This window comes from Triticum aestivum, chromosome 3B (assembly GCF_018294505.1).
Source record: "Triticum aestivum cultivar Chinese Spring chromosome 3B, IWGSC CS RefSeq v2.1, whole genome shotgun sequence".
Lineage (NCBI taxonomy): Eukaryota > Viridiplantae > Streptophyta > Magnoliopsida > Poales > Poaceae > Triticum > Triticum aestivum.
Genome location: NC_057801.1, coordinates 563,253,219 through 563,272,619, shown reverse-complemented (window position 1 = coordinate 563,272,619; position 19,401 = coordinate 563,253,219). Strand labels below are relative to the sequence as shown.

Sequence of the window (19,401 nt, the reverse complement as noted above, 5' to 3'; positions counted from 1 at the left end):
ATAGAGTGCCTTATCGAGTTGATACACATGATCCGGGAAGTAAGGATCCTCGAACCCGGGGGGGTTGCTTGAAATAAACCAACTCATTAATAGGACCATTAAGAAAAGCAATTTTCACATCCATTTGTTGTAACTTAAAGTTGTGATGGGAAGCATAAGCAATCAACAAACAAATGGATTCAAGGCGAGCAACGGGAGCAAAGGTTTCACCGTAGTCGACACCCTCGACTTGGGAGTAGCCTTGTGCTACCAATCTTGCCTTGTTGCGAATGATGTTCCCATGAGCATCTTGCTTGTTCTTGAAAATCCACTTGGTTCCAATGACGTTATGATTCCCAGAAGGCCTTGGCACCAACCTCCACACCTTGTTGTACTCGAAGTTGTTGAGTTCTTCATGCATGGCATTGAGCCAATCCGAGTCTTCGAGCGCCTCATAGACCTTTTGGGGTTCAACACAAGAGACAAACGCGTGATGTTCACAATAGTTTGCTAATTGTCTACGAGTGCTTACCCCCTTTCTTAGGCTTCCAACCACATTCTCCATGAGATGGCCTTTGGTGGTGAGTTTGGAAGCAATCTTTGCGGCAGGACACTCTAATTCCTCCTCGGATGTGGAAGGAGGGGGGTTAACTTGATCATCTTGAGCGCCATCTTGAGCTTGTTCTTGATCTTGAGCTTGCTCATGATCTTGAACTGGCTCGAGGGGGAGAACTTGACCTTGGGCATCATTTGGAGGTTCACCACCATCTTGAGATTGATCTTGCCCTTGGTCTTGTTCCCGAGGTTGAGGGCCTACACTTTGTTCTTCGGAAGCGTGTGGGTCTTGAGTAGGTGAAGGCTCCACTTGAGTGGAGCATTGTCCTTCTCCTTCGGCCACAAGGGGTTCCTCAATGGGTAGAATATGACCAATACCCATTCTTCTTATGGCCTGGGGAGGAATTTCATCACCTACATCACAAGTACCACTTTGCTCCACTTGGGATCCATTATTTTCGTCAAACTCCACGTTACACGTCTCCTCAATGAGTCCGGTGGACTTGTTGCGAACACGGTAAGCATGAGAGTTTGTAGCATAACCAACAAATATGCCCTCATAAGCTCTAGGCTCAAATTTAGACAAATGAACACCTTTCTTGAGAATGAAACACTTACACCCGAACACCCGGAAGTACTTGAGATTGGGCTTGTTTCCGGTGAATATCTCATAAGGAGTCTTGTTCAAGCCTTTGTGGAGATAGAGCCGATTGGATGCATGACATGCGGTGTTGATGGCTTCGGCCCAAAAGTTGTATGGAGACTTGAACTTCGCCATCATGGTCCTTGCCGCATCCATCAATGTCCGATTCTTCCTCTCCGCAACACCATTTTGTTGAGGGGTATATGGTGCAGAATATTGATGCTTGATCCCCTCATCACTAAGAAACTCATCCAAGGTGTAGTTCTTGAACTTGGTGCCGTTGTCACTTCTTATTGTCAAGATCTTTGCATTATGCTGACGTTGAGCTTCATTTGCAAAGTCGATGACGGTTTGTTGAGTCTCACTCTTCCTCTTGAAGAAGTATACCCAAGTGTATCTTGAATAATCATCCACAATCACCAAGCAATACTTTCTACCCCCAAGACTATCAAAGGATGGAGGCCCAAAGAGGTCCATGTGCAGGAGCTCCAAGGGTCTCTTCGAGTAGATGATAGTCGTGGGAGGGTGAGCCGTCTCATGAAGCTTTCCTTCGATACAAGCACTGCAAGCACGATCTTTGGCAAAACTAACATTTGTTAGTCCACGGACATGGTCCCCCTTGAGAAGACTTTGCAAAGATCTCATATTGACGTGGGCTAAACGGCGATGCCAAAGCCATCCCACATCAACTTTAGCCATTAGGCATGTCGCGGTCTTAGTGGGTTGCTCCGAAAAGTTAATCACATAGAGACCATTCTCGACATGCCCAACAAAGGCTACTTTAAGAGTCTTGCTCCACAAGAGGGCCACGGTATCAATATCAAAGAAGGTGGCAAAGTCCATGAGTGCAAGTTGACGAACGGAAAGTAAATTGAACGCAAGAGACTCAACAAGCATGACTTTCTCGATCGTTAGATCATGAGAAATGATAACCTTGCCAAGACCCAATACCTTGGAATGTGAGGCATCACTCCACTCGACATTGGTGGGCATAGATGGGATCTTTTGCACGTCCACCACCAAGTCCTTGCTCCCGGTCATATGATTTGTTGCTCCACTATCGAGCAACCATGATCCCCCACCGGAAGCAAACACCTACAAGAGATCAATGCTTGGTTTTAGGTACCCATTTAGTAATGGGTCCTTTGATGTTAGTAACAAGGGTCTTAGGAACCCAAACAGACCATTCAATGTACTCATAAGAAGAACCAACAAATTTAGCATAAACATGCCCATCACTAACACGACACGACACATAAGAGGGGTTAAAGTCGCCGGCTTTGTTGGGAGAGATGGCTTTGCCCTTTTTGGCATCACCACTCTTCGCATTGTTCTTCTTCTCCTTAGGAGCATCCTCTCCCTCCTTCACAAAAGTTTGCTTAAGCGGGGGAGGTCGTTTGGTCTTGTTATGCTTTTTCTCGTTCTTCTTCTTGTTTTTGGACTTGGGTGAGAACCCAACTCCCTCCTTGCCCACAACTTCCTTTTGATTGCTCAAAAGGTCATTTAGGTTATTCTCACCTTGTATGCATGGCACAAGACCTTTCTCGAGTTGTTCCTTCAACTTGGCATTCTCCTCCACAAGATGCACATGCTCACAACACGGGTTAGTAGCATTTGCATTATCAATTAATACCATGTGAGGAAATGTGGCCTTTTCCTTGGTTAGCTTAACTTGGAGTTGAGCATGAGACTCCTTGAGGTTTGCATGAGCACCTTTCAAGACCTTATGGGCCTTGTCAAGTACATCAAACTCCTCCTTGAGTCTAGCATGATCAACCCCAAGTTTAGCCTTCTCAGAAGTTAGTACACGAGACACAACAAGAGCATGATCAAGATCTTTCTTTAATTTGGCATGGTCATCGTTGTGTGACTCCTCAAGAGCCAAACGATGCCCACGCTCTTCCCCAAGAGCATTAGAGAGATCCGATATCTCATCGGCATAGTCATGACTATGACCTTCCATCTTAGAGATGGTTTCTTCGTGAGCCTCGATCATGTCATTGGCTTCACCAAGTTGTTCCAAGAGAGCAACGAAGTGCTTCTTGGATTTGCCCTAGAGCTTACTCATGAAGGAATCAAATTCATTTACCTCCTCATTAGACCCCTTACCATCATCAAAGCCAACCATCGAAGAAGGATTAGGAATAATGGTGGTTTTGATGTTGGGGGTTACCTTGTTGGTGGCTTTAGCCATGAGGCACTTGGCGGTGATGTTCTCGTTGGGTGAATCGAAGAGAGACACCCGGGGAGTTGTGGCAATGGCAACGGATGCCATAGCCATTGCTTCACTATCTTCATCATCATCGTCATCCTCATGGTATTCTTCTTGAACTACCAACCCGCGAGTAGGAGTCTTCTTGGTGAAGTTGTTCTTGTTGGGGAAGGACTTGGCTTTGTCTTTTCGGATGAACTTGCCACCATTGTCTTCCCGCTTCTCGTAAGGACAATCCGCAACAAAATGGCTCACATTGCCACAGTTGAAACAAGTTCTAACTCGTTGCTTGCCCTTGAGGCCACTTGAGTTGTTCTTGTTGAAGTTGGGTCTTGTATTCTTCTTGATCCAAAATTGTCTTGAGGCAAGAGCCATGTGCGCATGATAATCATATTTCGTGTCTTCGGGGTTGCTCTCCTCATCTTATTCTTCTTCCTCTTCTTCCACACTAACCTTGGCCTTCAAGTCAAGGTTGGGCTTCTTTGCCCTTTGAGAATGGAGCACCGCATTGTCGGCGGTCTTGTCCAAGATGCTCATTGCAACGAACTCATCCAACACTTCACTTGAGGTCATGGAGTGGAAGTCCGGTCTTTGACGAATGACGGAGGACATGGCCTTGTTGTAGGGCATCATGGCCTTGAGGAAATTGCGCTTGATCCAATTGTCATCCGTGTCCTTGCTCCCATGACCTCGGAGTGCGACCGCGAGTTTGGTCACTCTTCGAAAGAGCTCACGAGGTTCTTCATCTTCTTTTATTGCAAACTCATCGGCTTCATCTTGCACCACTTCATAGTTGGAGCGTTGAATGCTAGCACTTCCTCGATAGAGAGACACAATACATTGCCATGCGTCTTTAGCCATGGCATGAGGTCGAAGATGAGGGAGATCTTCGGGAAGGATTGCATCTTGGATGATGAAGAGAGCACTCTCATTGAATTGATTATCCACGGCTTCTCGAGGGGTGAAGTTGCTAGGGTCATGTGGATAGAAACCTTCTTCTATGATTCTCCAAAGATTAGTATTCACATGTTTTAAATGACACTTGAAACAATAAACCCAAGCATCAAAATCCTCATTTTTCACAATCTTAGGAGGAGGACCGGCATGATTTAAATGAGTAGAGGGAATCGGTCCACCATAAGTAGGAGGTTCCACATGGGCATAGATGCCGGTGCCATTTCTACCACTAGTAGAAGGACCCTTTTCACTATTAGCTTCCCCCTTGTCGGAGTTAGCATCCGTCACCTTGTTAGTGGGATCACCCACTTTCATCGGCGAGGTGGATAGTTTAAGTCCTTCTAGGAATTTAGTAAACATGCTTTCAACCTCGGTCGTCATGGAGGTTTTCAATGTGTCTAAAGCCACATTGAACTCCTCACGGGAGACCGAGGTTCCCCCATCAGCCGTAGACGAGATAGGATTCACACCGGAGTGCTCCTCCGCATCATCGTTGGTGTCAACCATACTCTTCGGATGGCAAAGTCCTTAATAAAGAGACGAGGCTCTGATACCAATTGAAATGATCGATATGGTTGACTAGAGGGGGGGTGAATAGGCAACTAACAATTTTTAAGCTTTTCTTTAACAATTTAAACCTTGCGACAAAATAGGTTGTCTAGATATGCAACTAAGTGGACAACCTATATGATGCAATGACAACTAGCACACAAGCAAGCAATAGATACAACACAAGTAAGCTTGCAAAAGTAAAGGCACGAAATAACCAAGAGTGGAGCCGGTGAAGACGAGGATGTGTTACCGAAGTTCCTTCCTTTTAAAGGGAAGTACGTCTCCGTTAGAGCGGTGTGGAGGCACAATGCTCCCCAAGAAGCCACTAGGGCCACCGTAATCTCCTCATGCCCTCACACAATGCGAGATGCCGTGATTCCACTATTGGTGCCCTTGAAGGCGGCGACCGAACCTTTACAAACAAGGTTGGGGCAATCTCCACAACACTTGGAGGCTCCCAACAACACCACGAAGCTTCGCCACAATGGAGTATGGCTTCGAGGTGACCTCAACCGTCTAGGGTGCTCAAACACCCAAGAATAACAAGGTCCGCTAGGGGTTAGTGGGGGGAATCGAATATCTCTTGGTGGAAGTGTAAATCGAGCCCTTGTCACCCAATCCCGAGCAAATCAACAAGTTTGATTGGCTAGGAAGAGAGATCGGGCCAAAATGAAGCTTGGAGCAACAATGGAGCTTAGATGTGGAAGAGGTAGTCAACTAGAGGTAGGAGACGCCCCTTTTATAGTCATGGAAAAGATCCAACCGTTATCCACATGTTCAGCCAGCAACATGCGGTACTACCGCTCCAGGAGGGCGGTACTACCGCAAGGCCACGTGGTACTACCGTGGAGGACCATGGTACTTCCGCGGCAGCAGCTGAGGCCGGGACTTGCGTGACTGAGTGCAGTACTACCGCTTGCGCGGTACTACCGCTCCCCCTTGCGGTACTACCGCAAGGTAGGGAAGTCAAAGCCTACGAAGAGCGCGGATGAAATAAAATACATCCGTGCCTACTTCCGCTGAAAATGAAACAGTGCAAAAAATCCGACGCGGTACTACCGCGCACGAGGTGCGGTACTACCGTTGAGGCGCGGATGTAAAAAATTACATCCGCTCCTACTACCGTGACGTAGCGGTACTAGGTATGAGGGCCACGGTACTACGACTCCAGGGGAGCGGTACTACCATGGCCTCCCGCGGTACTACCGCGCAGGACGTGCGGTACTACTGTGTGGGCGCGGATGTAAAAAATTACATCCGCCCCTACTACCGTACCGGAGCAGCACTAGGCCTGGGAGCCACGCTACCAAGGCTCCAGAGGAGCGGTACTACCGTGACCCCCAGCGGTACTACCGCAGGTGCTTGCGGTACTACCGCTCCATAGAGCAGTACTACCGCAAGTACATCAGTAGCCGTCAGATTAAGCACTACTAGGATAACGGAGAGACGCTCCAAAGTGCAAAGGAAAGGAAGGACATGTGTAAGTGTTGATTCCACCCGAACCTTTCCGAAGCGAACCCCCTCTTAATAGTACGGCTCTCCTACGACTCAAATCCACCAAAGAGAAACATAGAACAATGCCGTCTTCAATAGTCTTCGAGGGGCACCGAATCGTCTCGGGCCTAGTGATGAAGCGTCTGAGAAACTCAAGGCACATGATTAGTCTGCAAAAGCATTGTCATCAATCACCAAAACACCTAAGGGATAAATATGCCCTTACACGTGACCACGGAAATAACATGTACACATTGGAGTTCATGCGTTGTTTGATCAAACAAGGAAATCAATATTTGACAAAGTATTTCAGGCTAACAAATATGGAAGAAATTAACGATTTCATATGTGAATTACCAAAGAAATTAGCCCGAGCGAGGTACAAATGTCGACCACCACATATAGAACAGAAAATGGAGAAGCACTCATCCTCGCAACATATCGCCATCATCTGAGACAGAATACGAACGCACAAAATGGAAATAGTAAGCACATACATCATAAGTAAGCTACTAAATTAGGACTTGAAAGCGTAAAATCAGCACACAAGTGGTGCTTACAACAATCTTCACACAAACTTTACACCAGCCAAAACGAAACTTATATAGATTTTCCTACTACAATGTTATAAACTACTATCTAATTGACTATCGTCTGAGATAGTATCTCAAAAAACGTTATCAATGCATTTTTATAGCTAGCTGCATTTCAACCATCCTGGTCAACCATGAATAAATTAGCAAAACACCAAGATATATGTACAGCAGCATCAGTTTCATTTCATACATGTACATACAATCAACAGGATATTTTTATCTTGAACAACAATTAATCTAGTGTCTAGACAATGGAAGAAAGACATGATACGGACTATACTGCAGTCGTCCATTACTAATTTTTCATCAACCAACAACATAATTCAAATGCATGATCTCAACTGAGGCACACATAAACCAGATGGGAAATCAATAAACCTTCCAATTTTGGGATCCAACAGCTCTGGAGGACTGCACCTCTCCCCTTGTGATCCATCCCCCTGCAAAAAAAACAAATTAACATATCCAATTGAATCTCGAGCGGATGAACACATAGAGAGAGAGATAGAGAGAGAGGAAATGGGGGAAGTGGAGATAACGCTCACCGCTGCCTTCACACAGTGGATCTGAGGCGACACATCTCGGTTCATTTCCTTCACGGACGCGCACTGGCACGAGGATGAGGGCCCATCGCTCCTCCAGTCGATGGAGGCGCCTGGAATAACGATCAGGAGGCGATGCAGTGCGGGAGGACTTAGGCGGTGTCGGGGAGGACTGATCGGAGCCGCAGGCGCAGCGCCGGCGTCCATGGCGACGCTGTGTAGTGCACCGATGACTGCGGTGCTAGGGTTAGCCGGGGCCGCGCATAGAGGAGCGACGCGATGGATCAACGCGGTGGAGAAGGAGCAGCGTCACAAGATGACCTCGTGGATGTGTTGGATGGTGACGGACTTCGCCGGAGCTGGCCGGAACCAGGCGACGATGGTGGCGGTGGAAGTTGGGGAAGAGAGAGAGAGGATCGTGGGAGAGAAGAGGGGATCCAGAGAGAAAGGGAAAATGGGAGCACGAAGGGGCAAGCCGGTGCCCTCCCCCACCTCATCCATGCACGAGCCAACCACCGTCCACCACGCACAAGGCCAAAACATGAAAAGACCAAAATACCCTCCATGGGGGCATGTTATTTCTTGGGGTGACATAAGATATTTGCCAGCCCACGCGCCTCACGGGCCACACAGCCGAAACACATAGCCACGGTCACTGAACAAGGCGGCCCACACGCCGAAAACCCCACACGCCAGTGAAATACGCTCAAAACTGCAGAGTAAGCGAGAACCCAGGGAAACGGTGACTTTCATTGCGACAGGAGCAACGCATCAATCCGACGGCGCAGGTCATCCCACAGCTCGATCCGGCGGCCGGAATCCCATCAAGCAAATGAAATGGACGGCCGGATGTGCCAAATCGCTGAGAACGCTCAGGTTTCGCCGGGTCTCGTTTTTCTGGATTGGTCTGGAGCTCGGCGGCTACTCGACTGAGGTTGCAGGAAAAAGTCTATGGTACTTGGCAGGAAAACTTTTCCGCGGGGCCGGCCATATTCATCAACGATTCAAGATCGGAGTGGTTCATCCGACTTCGAGAGCAGGTCGGCAAAGAGGGGTCGACAACGAGCATTCACTGTTAAGGTTCAAAGAAGCAGTTTCAACCTAAAAAATCGAGAAGAGTGGTGTTGCAGATCTATGTCGATCAGGATGCTGCCAAGCTTGAAGTCCAATTCAGAGGTTGCTGATGGTGTTATGGCTTGGCTGTGTTCATATTAGTTATGCAGAGGCTGGGTGTGTTCATTATGTTTGTATCCCCTTGATGCTTCATTGTGAATCAATAAGAAACACCCTTCATCAAAAACTAATGGTGTTATGGCCCAGGGGTGCCTCACCTCTCTTGTTACCGCCCCAAGTGGACTAGCCTGAGGCCCCCTAGGTTGTTTTTCGCCATGGGCCATCAAGTCGGGCCATGGGTCCTACATAAGGAAGATTCGGGAAGCCTTGCCATTCAAGACAAGGAGGCCGGATCCGTGGAGGACTCCCCTCCACCGACACATCCGACTAGGACTCTTGTAACCCTAGGGGCCATGATATCTTACTAGAAGGGTTGGGCGCGCTTTGCTGCGCCGTTGGTGTTGTTGAGATTTTTTTAAAAATACTCATTTTGTTTTAAAATATAAGGTGTGTTACTTTTTTGAAAAGTCCAACCTCTTTAAGTGTGATCAAATTAATGAAGAAATATATCGAAGTTCGTAATATCAAATTGGTGTTATTAGATTCATCATGAAATGAATTTCCATAATTTTTTGGCTTAATATTGTGGATGTTGATATTTTTGGCTCTAAACTTGGTCAAAGTTAAAGAAATTTGACTTCCCAAAGAACTAATACCCCTTGTATTTTGAAACTGATGGAATATTTAGTTTGGCAGATGGGGGATACGATGGAATGTGTTTTATATTTATTCATAATGCGATTATTTTGAGGGCCTTTCATGGTGTGATTTTGTGTTATGCACTAATCAACTCATACTTTTGTGGGTAAATTTCTATGTCGGTGGCTACATATACTATATTGGTGTTATAGTATCATCACATAGTGGGGTTTCTTTTTTTTAGGTGGTAAGATGATGCACGGGGTTGATATGTTTTTCTAGCCGGTTGGTGTTGATTCATTTGAAAAATCGTTAGCCCGATCAAAATCGTAAACCAAATTCAAATTTGAATATTTCAATCGAATAAAAGAGCTTCAAAATTAGGGAGTATGGTGGATTAAAATAATTAAATGAGAGAGATCCTTGAGAAACTATTGATCCGGTCAAAATCAGGCGACCACGTTCTAAAGTGAAGACCTCAATAAACTATGAGGACTTCAAAATTAGGAAGCATAGTGTATAGTATAAAAGAATTGAATGAGAGCTTCGAGAAATTGTTGACTTGGTCAAAATTGGATGACCCTATTCCAATTGGACACCTCAATTGATCGTGAGACCTTTTGCCCCTAGGGAGCTTAGTGATATAGTAGATATAAATCGGGGCCAAGCTAGTCGACAAAACACATTAGAATCTCTCGGTATACCTGTACTTTGTACACTTCAATCACAATATACACGAGCAGGGGTGGGGATTTACCTCGTAAGGAGAGTCTGAACCTGGTTAAATCCGTCTCCCGTTTCCCTCCGACCTAAGCGCTACACTAGGATACCTGGCCGAGGGATTTGCTGGAATAAGCACCGACAGTAAATCAGTAAATGCTTACCAACTAAGGGTTTCTCAAGTAAAATCTTATTCTTGTACACAATCACACTAATATGGGCAAGTAAATCATGACTAACCTAAAAAATATTTATCTTCCGCTTGCAATGCATAAGTAATTATCAATGTTTTTGACAAATGCCATACATTAAGAGCATTTCCAACCCTACTAGGCAAATATGACCCCCCCCCTAAATGTCCATGGATAGGAGCCGATGGTGGTCGGTGGTGGCGGAGCTAGGAAAGGGATGATGCAAACAAGGAAAGAAGTGCCATGGGCAGGTCGCGGGGCTTGGGAACGATGTGAAGGGATTTGGAGTGGGTCTGGGTTGTCGAATCCGATGTGGCAAACGTGTCCCACAACCCAAATCAACCCCACATATAGGCTGGGTCTGAGGAGTGTTGTACAACCAGGTCATTTGAGATGGGTTTAGGACTTTACAGGAATCGGTTGGGTGGTTGTTTTTGGTCTTGGCGGAGGAGTGGGGATCCGATTGGATATGCTCTAAGAGCATCTCTAATAGCTCCCACATCCCCCAAAAAACTACCCTTTACGGGAAGTTAGGGCAAGAAAAAGGCTTCCAACGGCTCTCGTAAACTCGATCTACTTTGCGGGATCCCGTATATTCACCTTCCTCGCTCCTTGCGTTTATGGGAAGATGGCCTTCCCATATAATTTTGATGGGTGGATAACCACCTGGAACTTCAAGAGAAGCGACCCTTGCACCGCGCCGGGCCGCTGCCGTCGTGAACCCTGCCTCCTCCCTTGCCCCGCGCCGTAGCGAGATCGCACCACCGCCGTCGCTGCTCCGTCTCCTCCCCTGCCCCGCAAGGACATGCTGTCGTGAGGCTGCCGCAAAGTTATGCGACCACATGGGCTCCCGCTGCCAGGTTGCGCCATTGGCGCCGCTCCGCCTCCTCTCCCCTGCCCTGCGAGGCCGCGCCTCTGGAAGGACGACCGCCAGGTTCGGCCTCCTCTCACTGCCCCCCGAGGCTGCACCGCCGCAAGGACGACCTCTAGGTCACACCACCTCACTGTTGCGGTCGTCATTGCCATGCCATCACACTTACTTGCGGGCCAAGCGTCGTGTCACTGACTTGCAGGCCCCAACGTCGTTTAATGGGAAATAGGAAAAGGGGAAAGGTTTTTATGGGAACTGAGAAAAATAGGTGTTGGAAAACTTCCCCTAAATTATATGTCATCCCGTAAAACGACTTTTACAAGATGATTTTATAGGAGCTATTGGAGTTGCTGTAGGTGTGTTTAGTTTGAGGACCAAAATGCATGGAATGTCAAGGTTTTACTCATGAGGTATGGGTTGGTTCCATTCTTTTGTTTGGAGATAAAAAAAATGGCATGGGTTTATTTCGTGCATATGTTTGGTTGAAGAGGTGGAATGAGAAGAATCTGAGTCCACTCATCTTTTTCATGTGACAACGGTTTTTTTTAAGCAACAAAAAGATGAATAACCAGGTGATTTCACAAATTATCTAAAAAAGAAGTGATTTTACAAATTTCATGGTATGACTCGGTGAAGCATACTAAGAGTATATTTCTTATACTAAGAGTATATTTCTTACTTGAGGATGACTAGATTCCGGTTCCACACCAACCAAATATTAGAATGAGATGCTAGCAATGAAACCAACCCGTATAGTCAGTGGTGGCTTCAGGAATTTGCAATCGGGTATTCATGTGAATTCATTTTGCCAAAATCATTGTTGTTTTTCTAAAATTGTCACTCTTTTGTCAAAATCAACATTGCTTTGTAAAAATCATGAGTATTCACATGAAGATCCAAGAATACCCCTAGCGCCGCCCCTGCGTATAGTGCCCTCTAACAAAAACCCACCCTAAGTAGCACAGACCCTTACAGTAGCATCCTTACAAAAATTTAAAAATACATTCAAATCCATACCATTCATCTAGTTTAACATGAAAACACAGATCTCACAGCTTTTGTCGGTGCAAATAATACGTGCGGCGGCTCAGCGAGGGGACTGTAATTTCGTGGCGAGAGGCGCTTTCAGGAAAGAAAAAAAAAGTAAAAGAGGGGGGAAAGCGGGCCGAGGAGCATAGCAAAGCAAACGATGATGAGAGTCTCACTGTAAAAAGAAGAAAAAAGAGTAAAAGAGAAAGAAAAAGGAAAAGAAGGAAGGGCAGCAGTGAAACCGTCCAAAGCGACGACCCCCGTACGTGGGGGAGCGGGACGGTCCTCGGGGCGACCAGCGACCCCATCCCACCCTGTCATTTACCCATCAGTGTGCCACTGACCATTACCACCCCTGGTCTGGTCATTAGTGCCCGGCTGCCTGCCTAGCGACCGCCGTGTGTACTCCGGGCTCCGGCATCCCAATCCCAAGCCCACGCCGCTCGCCCCCAGCCCAGATACACCTCCATTCGCAGCGGCGAGCAGTCGCCGCCGCTCTCCTCTCTCCTTCACCGCCCCCCAGCTCGCTCGGCCTCGTCCGTGGAAGGCGAGTGAGCTCGGCTTGCAACGGGAAGCACACGCCAAGCGAATCAATCCCCGGCCCGTCCTCCCCCGCTTATCCGCGCTGAGGTGAAACCCCCAACCTTGGTTACTCTGCTATTTCACCTGGCTTTCTGTTTAACCGCCGCCCCCAGCTGCTGCTGCTATCGTTGTAGATTAGTTGTAGTAGTGCTTGGCGCGAATTCGGATTCATCCGTGGTGGCTACTTTACGGGGGCATTCTCTTGTATTAAAAGACCCAAGGGAATGAATGTGTTCGACACTGATGTTTTTTTTTCCTTCGAGTCAATGGACCATTGACCTAGTCTAGTTTAGTTGTTCTTTTTTTAGCACACGGCTGACAATGTTGTGAATCGTCATCAATTTTTTAAGATGCCATCAATCTAGCTCTTCTTTCCTTGCTGACAATGAACAATTTACTAATTCTTACCACGCAATGTCCAAACCCCTCTGTACATTTTAAATGCCCTGTATGAACTACTACTATTACTATTTCCGCAAAAAAAGAAAAACAAAAAATAACTGCTACTATTACTCATACTCAGGTATTTTCTTCAGGGCAGTCAGGTTGACCACGCTGAGGAGACACTTGAAGATTTTCTGAGATGGCATGCCCCAACGTTTCTTGGGGATGCCTTCTTCTACTGCTCTGTTTTGCTTGGACGGGAGATGCAGAGTACATGAAGTACAAGGATCCAAAGCAGCCTGTCAACACTAGGATCAAGGACCTTATTGGTAGAATGACTCTTGCTGAAAAAATTGGCCAGATGACGCAGATTGAGCGTTCGGTTGCATCTGCAGACGTCATGAAAAATTACTTCATAGGTATGTTCTGTGACAGCTCCTAGCTTCCTGCAGTAAAGGCTTAGTGCGAGGATGTTGTTCGGTAGCTCACACATGTTTGCTATCCTGCATCCGGAGTAGTTATTCTTGTTCGGAGGTTGATAGCACAAAGCTCTAACACCACATAGCTAGAGTCACCATTGTGGCATTGCCATGTCCAAGCTGTGATTATGCAACCTTTTCTTCATCCTTCAATGAGGCAATTCAACTTCTAATCCTGAAATTTTATTATGTTCTCTAGGTAGCATCTTAAGTGGTGGTGGGAGTGTCCCTGCTCCTCAGGCCACACCTGCAATGTGGGTCAACATGGTAAATGAATTCCAGAAAGGTGCCTTGGCAACACGCCTGGGAATTCCTATGATTTATGGGATTGATGCTGTTCATGGTAATAACAACGTCTACAACGCCACCATATTCCCTCACAACGTTGGGCTTGGAGCTACAAGGCAACTCTCTAACAATATACATTTTATTTAATGTAAACGCATGGCTGTGTGTGAAACAACAAGCTTCCTAAATGGCCGTTTTGTTGAAAATAAAATGATAGTGCTTGGCTGCTTCCCTTGCAATTAAATTCGCTAAAATGTTCAATGAGCATTTCATCTCCATGTGGCAAGTAGCAAAACACCCAGAGATGGTAAAAAAATATGGGTAGCTATATCTTGGAACGGAATTGTATAACTATTTTATCTCTTTATATATTTTGTTTATTAGGGATCCTGACCTAGTAAAGAGGATTGGTGAAGCAACTGCTCTTGAAGTACGCGCAACAGGAATCCCATATACCTTTGCTCCATGCATTGCAGTAAGCACAATGCGGTGTTGTCTTGCTTTATTAGGTGTTACATCTGCAATGGAAGAGTTATGAGTGTACTCCTGGTTTACTAAAAAGTTATGTTGATTGGAAATGCTTCTTGTATATATAGGTTTGCAGAGATCCAAGATGGGGTCGATGCTATGAGAGCTACAGTGAAGACCATAAGATTGTTCAGCAGATGACAGATATTATCCTTGGTCTGCAAGGAGAGATCCCAGTGAATCATACCAAAGGAGTTCCTTATGTTGCCAAGTAAGATATTATTTTCTCAGTGTTAATGTATATGGTAGATAGATGTAAGCCAATCTGTAGGCATCTGCATTTGATGCATGAAACTGTACTTTGAACTGACAGGTAATCTGCCTAGATGGACAGTCTGTTAGTAATTCAACTTTTTATGGCAAGCAGCATTTCCTGCTTAGTGAAATATCTACTACATTGTTCGAGAACAGTTTAGGGATACAATCATTATCGATGTCTTGCAGCTTGAATGCTTTCTATCTTATGTATCAGCTTATGGATTCTAACAGGAATAAAGTTGCTGCTTGTGCTAAACACTTCGTTGGTGATGGTGGAACGCATAATGGAATCAATGAGAACAACACGATCATTGATGAGCACGGACTGCTAGGCATTCACATGCCACCATATTATGACTCCATTATCAAGGGTGTCGCTACTGTTATGGTTTCATATTCAAGCGTTAATGGTGAAAAAATGCATGCCAATCATGATCTAGTCACTGGCTACTTGAAATCCAAACTGCACTTCAGAGTTAGTGCTAGTCTGCAATGTATTTAACACTCCTCTGCTGTTGTCGTAAACTGACTCCAGAATGGTGACTGATTGCAGGGTTTTGTGATATCTGATTGGCTAGGAATAGACCGGATAACCTCACCAGCTGGTGCAAACTATACTTACTCTGTGCAAGCTGGAATAAATGCTGGTATTGATATGGTATGTTTTTTTGAGAACACACTTGCTTATTATTATTATTATTATTATTTTGCTAGCTACAGAAAATATGTTTACTTGTTTGTTGTTCAAAAAGTATCTGGTTCCAGACGGAGAAGTGCCCATAACATACCCCTCTACTTTTGATCTGAATTTGTTCGCATAATTAGTTTGGACTCTATTTCTTGCATCTAAGATCACAACCCAAGATCACCTAAATGAAGCCTCATTCTTTGTACTCAACGTTGATTGCCAACCTTAACCGCGTAATATCAGCTGCTTAGAGGTACTATCTGTATTGTGGTACTGCAACATGAAGCGGTTAGTACCTACTGAGCAGCAATGACTCAGATTTTAATCGAAATAATCTAGACAAACGTTGGCCCTGCAGTAACCTTCTTTCAACTCCATTCCAGGTTATGGTCCCTTTCAATTACACCGAGTTCATTGAGGATGCAACATCTCTTGTTAACAAGCGTATCATCAGTATGAGCAGAATTGATGATGCTGTGAGTCGCATCCTTCGAGTGAAATTTACAATGGGCCTCTTCGAGAACCCTTTAGCTGATCTTAGCTTTGCAGATCAGCTTGGAAAGAAGGTTCATGATCTACAACGTGTTTTTTAATACTTGTATGAAAAAAGTGTGGAAATATACCTAGAACTAAGTAACCGAGTAATTAAATTTAACAGGAGCACAGGGAATTGGCTAGAGAAGCTGTCAGGAAATCACTTGTTCTATTAAAAAATGGCAACACTCCTAATCAACAATTCCTGCCTCTCCCAAAGAAAGCTAGTAAGATCCTCGTAGCTGGAAGTCATGCTAGCAATTTAGGCTACCAGTGTGGTGGATGGTCAATTCAATGGATGGGGGGAAGTGGAGATATTACAGCTGGTACGTGCTTTCTAATATGCCTTTGGTTGCTCTGGTCTTTGAGTTTATTAAAGACAGAATTTCAATATTTTAGATTACTGCATGCCAAAACTATACCCTGGTTGGAACAGATTGTTGCTTAGTGAATTTGAATTGTAACTTTTGAAGTATCCCTCCGGAATATTTAAACCGACGTTTATATATAATTTTGACGGTCATGATTCAATATTCTTTTCAGGAACAACAATCCTTGATGCCATAAAGTCCACCGTTGGTGATGCAACACCTGTAGTCTACTCTGAGAACCCTGATGACAGCTTCATGAAGAAAAACGACTTCTCATTTGCTATTGTTGTTGTTGGCGAGTCACCATATGCGGAAACAGTAGGCGATAACACTGATCTGACTATCCTAGACCCTGGCCCAGACACAATCCGAACCGTCTGTTCGGCAGTTAAATGCGCAGTGGTTGTCGTCTCTGGACGGCCTGTCATTATTGAACCATATCTTCCTCTGATGGAAGCGCTTGTTGCCGCCTGGCTTCCTGGCACAGAAGGGCAGGGTGTTGCTGATGTGCTATTTGGGGATTACGGCTTCACCGGAAAGCTTTCGCGCACTTGGTTCAAGTCTGTAGACCAGCTGCCCATGAATTTTGGAGACCCACACTATGATCCGCTCTTCCCTTTCGGCTTCGGTTTGGCAGTAAATCCATCACAGCCAGGGTAAATAACTTCATCACTCACACTACTGAAACAATGCTACAGGCCTAGTTTGAACTACTTTCTGAAATCTGATATCTTTCGTGTTGTTTGCCGTTTCAGGTTCTCGAGCGCCAGAAGTCGCGGAGATAAGAAGGAAATTACGTTATGGGCTGCGTTGAGTTTGCTACTGTCAATGATGCTGGCTTGGGCATAGGTGTATTTCACCGCTAATCTGCTCTTTTGTAGCAGTAGCATGATCAATCAATCCCCTTGCTAGGGATCCTTGGTCCACATGGACATTGTTCCCTGCAGATGGCGTTATGCTAACCTAGGTCATCGGTCGGTAGATTTGTTGATTCATCAAATTATCTTTGGTTCACGTCTTGTATTTGTTTTTTTTACGCTTTGTCTAATTCACATCTAGATGTTTTTTAAGGATGTTGCATCTAAACTCCCACAAATATACTATGATGCAGTAACAAAAAACAAAAAAAAAACTAGGACAAAAAAATAGACCTCAAACAGAGTGGACATCAGCTTAGACGTGTCCTAGACAGACCCTTGTTTTTAATCTAGTGATGAGGACAAAGTAGTACTAGTAAGATTTTAAGAACATGCAAGTCCTGTTGGATAATGAATTACAGCAGTACATTCAGCTTCAAATTGAATCATTGCACATAAATTTCCTACGAAATTTCATACAGAACTTGATTCCTTGAAAATTCATCGGAAAATCCTTAAACCCAAAGATGGTCTACGATTTACCGCTGAATCTGTCATAACTATGAGGCCGTAGAGAATACCATGGGCAAGGTGGCGACTCCGACGGATGTCTGTCGGCCGCCACCTTGCAGCGCATCACCTTGTCGCGGGTGTTGCCGCCGAGGTAGCCCCACCGCCGGCCTTCTCCGGTCTCCCAGTAGACCGCCACGTCGACATCGAGCTCCACCCGCCCCGAGCGGCGCCACTCCGACGCCATGCGCTCCCGGAGAGGCGTTGAGAGCCCCACGCCGTCGGCTTTGGCCACCACCTTCACGCCCCTTCCCCAGGGCTCCCGGGAGACGCAGCCGCGCGGCTCCACGCGCGCCCAGCCGAGCGCGACGCCGGAGTAGGTCAGGACCACCTCGGCGCGGTCGGCGCACGTCTTGTTCATGCGCAGCGTGAGGTTGAACGCCGGCGAGACCACGTGGCCGGGCCTGGCCGGGTCGATGCCCTCGTAGCCGGCGAGGCCGACGGAGAAAGACACGACGTTGGCCTGCTCCATGTAGTACATGGGGAAAAGCATGAGCGCCACCAGTGCAACCGAAAATACCACAAGCAACGAGAGCCTTTGTTTGTCGCTGAACCTCGCCGCCGGCGCGTTGCCCAGCACCGGCGCCTCGTCGTCGTCGTCGCCGCGCGGGTCGAAAGGGATGGCATGGTAGGCGGCCTGCTCCAGGTCGAAGTCCATGCTTCGATCTTGGTTGTCCTGAATCTTTTTCTAGTCTATACGATTGAGAGCCCAACTCCTGCATCACGATTCACGAATATATATCGGCCAGGAGTCCCGAGGCAGTTCGTTTGGGCAACGACAGGATATATCTGGATCTGAACCGAACTTCCTCACGTGTAGGGACCGAGATCCTCACGTATTTTCTGGAAGTTAAACGGCTGCGTCCATCTACTAGTAGTTCCAAACCTCGGTCCCAACTATTGCTCGGCGGCCTGGTCAGCTCGGAGCTAGCATCCATCCATGGATGAACGTCAAAGTGTCGGACAGAGCCATCCTGTGCTCGCGGCGGTGCTGCTCGGATCCGTTGTGCTCGCTGCGACCCTCATGACCGTCCTCGCCATCACGCTCGAGTCCACCCCGCCCGAGTTCTCCGCGACCGTCTCCAGCTTCGATGGCCTCGACCGGCGCGCCGGCGCGCCGCCCACCTTCCACGTCGACCTGCGCGTCAAGAACGGCAACGTGTGGCAGCACTGCTTCGAGCCGGCGGGCGCGGTGGTGGAGTACGACGGCGTGCCCCTCGCCAGCGCCGATCTCGGCGAGCTATGCGTCCCGGCGAGGAGCGTCGTGGACGTGCCCTTCATGGCCACGGGCGAGGGGCTGGGGATGCCCGACCGCCTCTACGAGCATCTTGACGGCCTCCGTCGGCGGCAGGAGCGCGTGCCATTGGCAGTGCGGCTGACGCTGGAGGAGAAGGATACTACAAGGCAGACAAGGTCTATGCTGCTGCGGTGCACGGCGATGCTGGATGGGCGGCCGGACCTGCCGTCTCGTTGTCTGCTCTTCTTCCTCGTGGAGCCGGGTAGTACTTCCTCCGTCCTAAAATAAATGTCTTGTAAAGTTAGTATAAAATTGAGACACTTATTTTAGGATGAAAATTCGGGGTGGACTTCTTTGCTCCTTCGTATGCTTCGTAAGTTATATGAAACGATGAAAGCTTGTGATTTCTCTCAATAAAGAGTAAGTTGAGTTGAGTTCCTTTTCTTTTTTGCTTGCACACGGGTTACAGGTT

General features: G+C 46.7%; 1 protein-coding gene across 3 annotated transcripts; it reads left to right on the top strand.

The window, feature by feature from the left end:
- The first annotated feature begins 12,489 nt into the window (after positions 1-12,489).
- LOC123070932 (beta-glucosidase BoGH3B) lies at positions 12,490-17,333 on the top strand. Of its 3 annotated transcripts, none has more exons than XM_044494347.1 (11): positions 12,490-12,783; positions 13,272-13,538; positions 13,798-14,002; positions 14,271-14,361; positions 14,483-14,625; positions 14,904-15,147; positions 15,226-15,330; positions 15,744-15,926; positions 16,019-16,220; positions 16,438-16,921; positions 17,021-17,333. In XM_044494347.1, exons 2-11 carry the CDS (start codon positions 13,319-13,321, stop codon positions 17,112-17,114), a joined length of 1,971 nt encoding a protein of 656 aa, XP_044350282.1. In that variant the 5' UTR covers positions 12,490-12,783; positions 13,272-13,318; the 3' UTR covers positions 17,115-17,333. The 3 variants fall into 3 exon arrangements, with proteins under 3 accessions (XP_044350282.1, XP_044350284.1, XP_044350283.1); XM_044494349.1 differs by having other exon boundaries at positions 12,493-12,783; positions 13,277-13,538; XM_044494348.1 differs by having other exon boundaries at positions 12,493-12,783; positions 13,259-13,538.
- The last annotated feature ends 2,068 nt before the right edge of the window (positions 17,334-19,401 follow it).

Coding starts and splice junctions, on each gene's coding strand:
- LOC123070932 (XM_044494347.1), top strand. CDS start 13,319: ATGGCATGCCCCAACGTTTCTTGGGGATGCCTTCTTCTACTGCTCTGT. Junction 16,221..16,437: donor AAGTGGAGATATTACAGCTG/GTACGTGCTTTC, acceptor TATTCTTTTCAG/GAACAACAATCCTTGATGCC. Junction 16,922..17,020: donor GTAAATCCATCACAGCCAGG/GTAAATAACTTC, acceptor TTGCCGTTTCAG/GTTCTCGAGCGCCAGAAGTC.